The sequence below is a fragment of the Chiloscyllium plagiosum genome, unplaced genomic scaffold, assembly GCF_004010195.1.
Source record: "Chiloscyllium plagiosum isolate BGI_BamShark_2017 unplaced genomic scaffold, ASM401019v2 scaf_74449, whole genome shotgun sequence".
Lineage (NCBI taxonomy): Eukaryota > Metazoa > Chordata > Chondrichthyes > Orectolobiformes > Hemiscylliidae > Chiloscyllium > Chiloscyllium plagiosum.
Window position 1 is genome coordinate 122 of NW_025200951.1, and position 6,775 is coordinate 6,896.

The 6,775-nt window shown below is 55.3% G+C and overlaps 1 protein-coding gene across 1 annotated transcript; it reads left to right on the forward strand.

The window, feature by feature from the left end:
- Positions 1-342: 342 nt before the first annotated feature.
- On the forward strand, positions 343-6,554 carry LOC122546111 (tripartite motif-containing protein 46-like; the record flags this gene model as incomplete). Its single annotated transcript, XM_043684936.1, has 3 exons — positions 343-464; positions 2,072-2,371; positions 6,253-6,554. Coding segments are annotated over 3 exons (724 nt in total), but the record flags the coding sequence as incomplete, so codon positions are not given.
- Positions 6,555-6,775: the final 221 nt, after the last annotated feature.

Below are 6,775 nucleotides of genomic sequence, written 5' to 3' on the forward strand. Positions count from 1 at the left end.
GGTGGTGGATGTGTGGAGCCCATTGCCACAGAGAGGGGCCTCACCTTTGAATGTCTTTAAGACAGAGAGACAGAGCGAGAGCAAGAGAGAGAATGGTTCTTGATTGGTCGGTGGGGAAAACGAGGTTGTGAAACACACCAGCCATGACAGAATAGCAGAGCAGATGGACCGAATGCCCTAATCTTGCTCCAATATGTCATGCGTGCGCACACTTACCTCAGCCGCCGTCTCTCAATTGTCTTGGGCAGGATTGGCTATTGCTCGTGTACTCTTCCAGTCTCTGTACGTAGCTGTCTTTAGGACGTGCTCCCTCCATGATTTAATGTGTGCTCTGTTTCTCAGGCTGGTCAAAGCCACCGAATCCTTACAAAACTTCTCCCCGGCGGCCGATTCGTCCTTCGACCACTTCCAGCTGGACATTGCCAGCGAACTGAGTCTGCTCAGTAACCTGCAGTTCGCCACAGGTCAGCGAACAACTCCGGGTAGGCTTCGGGCCTACGTAATAGGCCACACCGCCTTCTCTCGACTTCTGGGAGCGGGTTTGGGGGGGGGCGGCGGATGGGACTGACCGAGGTGGCTGATGAGCGGTCTTACTGACGCGACGGGGTTGGGGGGCGGGGGGGCGGTGGGAAATGCGGGGGGAGGGTGGAAATGGGGGTTTGTAGGCTGGTGGGGCGGGAGTGGGCTCAGGTAGCCAAAGCGGGACCAGGCCTAGATCCAGGCCCGGGCCTGGAGAGAGGAGGAAGCCTGCACTCTCCACCTACATCCTGAGACGCAGGACAGAATTTGGGCCTTCAGCCCATCACATGTCGTACCATTAGACGCAAGAACTAATGTAGGCCTTTCGGCCCACCCACCATTTGCTGGCTGATCTGATCACCCACAGCTCCCACTTTTCCTGATTAAAACTCTGTCTCAGCCTCGAATATCCTGAATGATCCAGCCTCTGGGTAATGATTTCTACCGATTTACTCCCCTCGGAAAGAGCAGGAATCCCTCCTCATGCCCCCTCTTCAATGGGGGACCCCTTACTCTGAGGCTGTGCCCCCTCTGGGCCTAGACTCTCTCACACAAACAAGGGAGGAACACCCTCTCCACATCTCCTCCCTGCCCATGTCCACCTGAGAATCCTCAATAAGGTCCCCTCTTGTTCACTGAACCCCAGGCCTCAACCCACTCACCCTCTCCCTCAGCAGACAGTCCCCTCCGTCCCCTGAGATCAGCCTGAGTGACCTTCTCCAGAGCGTTCTGACGCTCAGTCTATCTTTTCTTAGATACGGGGTCCAAAGTTGTTCTCAGTATTCCAGCTGTGGGCTGACCAGTACCTTATACACTTTTAAAATTCAAATGTGAGTGAGAGAGAGAGAGAGAGAGAGATAGAGAGTGTGTGTGTGTGTGTGTGAGAGAGAGAAAGTGTGTGAGAGACAGGTAGAGTGTGCGTGTGTCTGTGTTTGAGAGAGAGATGTGTATGTGTGAGACTGTATGAGACTGTGTATTTGTATGAGAGAGTGTGTGTGTCACAGAGAGAGTGTGTCAGAGAGTGTGTGTGCATATAAGAGTGGTGTGTGTGTCAGAGAGTGTGTGTGACTGAATGAGAGAGTGAAAGGCGGGTGTTGCAGATGGCAAGTGGCTCTGAAGGGATTAATGTTAGTGCTCAGTTGGCTCCGCCCCCCTGATGACACCCTCGGCCTGTGGGCGGAGACTCAGAGCTGGAGCCCAGCTTTAGGAGGGAGCAGCCGGATGTGTCTGAGCTCCATAAGGTCGCTGTGATGACAGCTTCGCAAATGGGCGGGAGGGTATTGAGGGCGAGGGGATGGCCCTCCAAAAAAGGGTGGGGTGAGGGGGGGGAAGATATCCTCCCCTGGGGTAGAATGTAATCCTGCGGCGCCTGCGAGGGGGGTTTGGAGATAGAGTCGCATAAACGTGCCCAGATACATGGCCCATGATGTTCGTCAAGCACGCGATGTGGAAGGAGTGGGTGGGCCCGGGTTCTGGCGGGTGACGGGACTGGCGCTGGTGGGTTTGTGGTTGAGGTTGTACTGACGCCCACACCCCTCCCTCTCTCTGGCAGTGCCCGACGCCCCAGTCATCGATACCCAGCGCACCTACGCCTACGACCAGATCTACCTCTGCTGGCGGCTGCCCGAGGACTCTGCCGAGGCCTGGCACTACGAGGTGGGGTACCGCCAGGCCGAGCACCCACCCAAGGGCCTGCCGCGCTGGCACAGGATCGAGGAGGTGCAGGGCACGGGCACGGCCGTGGGGTGCCTGGAGTTGGACCGCGTCTACGCGCTGAGGGTGCGCGGGTACAACAAGGCGGGCTACGGGGAGTACAGCGAGGAAATCTACCTCCGCAGCCCTCCCGCACCAGGTAAGACCACGAGCCTCACCCTCTGTCAACGTCCCTACGGGCACATGGGTCGGCATTTCAACTGGCATCCAGCGTTGGCGGCTCCGTAGATACAGGGTAAAGCTCCCTCTACACTGTTCCGCCCATCCCAGGGACAGCACGGGGTTAGATACAGAGTAAAGCTCCCTCTACACTGACCCCCCTATCCCAGGGACAGGGACAGCACGGGGTTAGATACAGAGTAAAGCTCCCTCTACACTGTCTCGCTTGCCAGTTATCGAGTGTTGCTGTCTGTTTGAGATGCGTAGGAACCCCAGGCTCTCCATGATGAAAGGGGCCTGGGGGTTAAACCCTGTGGAAACCCCAAGCCCCTCACCACGAGTAGCAGGCTTCATCTGAAAAGGTAGGCCGCAATTGCAAATGAGCCAAGGCAGCTGCTGTTGAAGTAGGCCCAAGGCCTTTTTTTATTTCTCTGCCCCTGGTCAATCCCGGGCGCTCACCAGGGACGGTTTCTCAACGCTCTCTGTGTGTCTTGCACTGACTACCTATTCACCCATTTTTCTCTCCCCACCTCACATTTTGACTGTCCTGCGCATGAAAATACAAAATGGTTCCCCTTCACAAAATGGCTGCCTTTTGGGAGTGGGGCGTGGGAGGCTGTCTTGCCTATTTGTCAGTCATGTGTTTGCCGAACACGTATTTATCTGTGGATGGTGCCATACACCCTGTGGGGGCTGGGGAGTGAGGGGGCACAGGGGGGAGGATGGGAGCCCCTTGACATTTTCATAGAATCCCAACAGTGTGGAAACAGGCCCTTCGGCCCAACAGGTCCACAATGATCCCCCAAAGAGTATCCAAACCAAACCTATTCCCCGAACCGATTACTCTGACTAATGTACCTGACCTGCACATCCCTGGGCACTACGGGACAATTTAGCATGGCCAATCCACCCAAACCTACACATCCCTGGGCACCATGGGACAATTTAGCATGGCCAATCCACCCTAACCTTCACATCCCTGGGCACTACGGGACAATTTAGCATGGCCAATCCACCCTAACCTGCACATCCCTGGGCACCATGGGACAATTTAGCATGGCCAATCCACCCTAACCTGCATATCCCTGGGCACCATTGGACAATTTAGCATGGCCAATCCACCCTAACCTGCACATCCCTGGGCACTACGGGACAATTTGACAATTTAGCATGGCCAATCCACCCTGACCTGCACATCCCTGCGATCTACGGGACAATTTAGCACGGCCAATCCACCCTAACCTGCACATCCCTGGGCACTATGGGACAATTTAGCACGGCCAATCCACCCTAACCTGCACATCACTGGGCACTACGGGACAATTTAGCATGGCCAATCCACCCTAACCTGCACATCACTGGGCACTACAGGACAATTTAGCATGGCCAATCCACCCTAACCTGCACATCTTTGGATTGTGGGAGGAAACCAGAGCACCCGGAGCAAACCCACGCAGACACGGGGTGGGGGGTGGTGAATGTGCAAACTCCCCACAGACAGTCGCCCCGAGGCTAGAATCGAACCTGGGAGCCTGGCGCTGTGAGGCAGCGGTGCTAAGCACTGAGCCACCGTGTCGCCCCCTCACCTTGTCCTCACTTCGCATCTTTGGCCATTTTCGCAGGGCTGCCTATTGTCATGCCTGACTGATTTTGAGGGGGCGGGGGGTGCTTTTGAATTCAATCAAAAAAAAACCAGGACGTAAGAGTCCAATTATGACCTTTATTCCTTTATCAATCGTTGGAAAATCATTGGAAAAACCCATCCGGTTCAGTAATGCCCTTCAGGGATGGAAACTGCCCTCCTTTGCCTGGTCAGGCCTACACGTGACTCCAGACCCATGTGTTTAACTACCTCCTGGGCAATTAGGGTTGGGTAATAAACACTGGCCCAGCCAGAAACCCCCTCATTCATCGAACATATAGAACATAGAACAGTCCAGCGCAGTGCAGGCCCTTCGACCCTCCATGTCGTGCTGGCCTGTGGAACCAATCTGAAGCCCATCTAACCTACACCATTCCCTTCTCGCCCATGTGCCTATCCAATGCCCATTTCAATGCCCTTAAAGTTGGTGAGTCTACTCCTGTTGTAGGCAGTGCGTTCCACGCCCCTCCTACTCTCTGAGTAAAGAAACTACCTCTGACGTCTGTCCTATATCTACCACCCCTCAATTTAAAGCTGTGTCCCCTCGTGCGAGCCGTCACCATCTGAGGGAAAAGGCCCTCACTGTCCACCCTATCTAACCCTCTAATTATCTTTTATGTCTCAATTAAGTCACCTCTAACGAAAGTCCCTCAGCCTTTCCTCATAAGACCTTCCCTCCATACTGGGCAACATCTGATCTCTTTCCAAAGCTTCTGCATCCTTCCTGTGAACGAATAAATTAAAAACCGCTTCTGCATGTCGACGCCATTTTTTCTGGTGTTATCTTGCGGGTGGATGACGGGACGCGAGCTAGAGAGTGCTTGGGATTTTGGGTATTGTTTCTATGGAAGTTGGGGGCTTTGTTGTTGTGGGGTGGGGGTGGGGGGGGGTGGGGGGAGTGATGCGTGAAGAGAAGGGGGTGCGTGGAGAGGGACCAATTGGCTGGAGCTGTCCGTCGCAAAATGGCCGCCCCTCTCAGAATGGCCACCTCCCTTAAAGTGGCCGATCCCCTCAGAATGGCCACCAATCTTCAAATGGCCGCCCCTCTCAGAATGGCCACTTCCTTTAAAATGGCCGCCCTCCACCCGACAGCTGCCAGCACAAAATGCAGCACACGTCCATCGCAAGACCTAGCCCACCCTTCACAAAATGGCTACCCTTCCCAAAATGGCTGCTCTGTGCACAATGCTCCCTTTCACACAATGGCCACCATCACAAACTGGCACTCAGGGAACGTTCCCTAAATTATATTCACGGGATGAGGGCAGTGCTGGCTGTGCCAGCATTTATTGCCCGTCCATAATTGCCCAGAGGGCAGTTAAGAGTCAATCACGTTGCTGTGGGTCTGGAGTCACGTGGAGTCCAGATCAGGTAAAGAGGGCAGTTTCCTTCCCCTAAAAGGCATTTTTGAACGAGATGGATTTTTCCAACAATTCGGAGTGGACTCACGGAGATTATCTGTTGTGGTGGGATTCGAACCCAGGTCTGCAGAACATTACGTGGGCCTCTGGGTTAAAAGCCGAGCGATAACACCACAAGGCCTTTGCCTTCCCGTGAATGACAAGCCCTTCCCAAAATGGCGGCCGTTCGCGAAACGGTTGCTCTCTGCACGATGCCCCCTTTCGCACGACGGCCACCGTCTCAAAATGACAGCCCTTCCCACAGCCGTCCCACTCCCCAACCCCACCGCCTTCGCCAAAGTGGCCGCCCACCACAAAATGGCCGCCCACCGCCGGTTGACGAGTCTGAGCGCGATCTTGACCGAATCGGAGAAAATGACAGCCCTTCCCACAGCCGTCCCACTCCCCAACCCCCACCGCCTTCGCCAAAGTGGCCGCCCACCACAAAATGGCCGCCCACCGCCGGTTGACGAGTCTGAGCGCGATCTTGACCGAATCGGAGAGGAGGCCGCTGGGAGGTGAGGAAGCTGTCCCCACAACCCCCCCCCAACACCGAGAGATGTTGGAATGGCAACTGATTTTCTGACTGCTTCTTTCTCTCTCTCTCTTTTTCTCTCTGTCTCCCGTTTCATTGTCTGCCATCAAATATTTAACACTCCCACCATCTTTTCTGACGCGATCTCCTTCGGCCAACTCTCTCTTGTTGGTTCCCGTTCTGTGTTTTTATTTGGTGTGTGTGTGTGTTGTACACCCCCGACATTTCCATCATCCTCCGAACCCCCCCCCCACCCTCCCTCATTGTCGCCCTCCATTCTCCAGTCCTCCATTTCCTCCTGGACAACAAATGGGGTTATAGCAGAGACCGCCTCGTCGTCAGCAAGGACCAACAGGCTGTCCGTAGCGTTGCCGGTCTCCCCATGCTCTTCGCGGCTGAGCAGATCATGACCAGCTGCCACTTGTGCATTGACCTGGTCGTTGGCGATGTGGCTCTGACCCAGGGCAGGCACTACTGGGCGTGCTCAGTCGACCCGACCTCTTACCTGGTCAAGGTCGGGGTGGGGCTGGAGAGCAAACTCCTGGAGTGGTTCCAAGTGCCCCAGGACGTGGTCAGTCCCAGGTAGGCACACGGCCCATCACTCGCTCACCCCTCATCGCATGACCAACAGGGGGCGGCTGGCATTCTGTCATCGCATGGGGTAAGGGTGGGCAGAGGGTGGTTGGGGAGTATAGAGGGGGCTGAGCGGGGCATACACACGGGGAGCAGAGTCACAGAGAGTATTCAAACACCGCCCGGTCTACAGAGAGTATACAAACACCGCCCGGTCTACAGAGAGTATTCAAA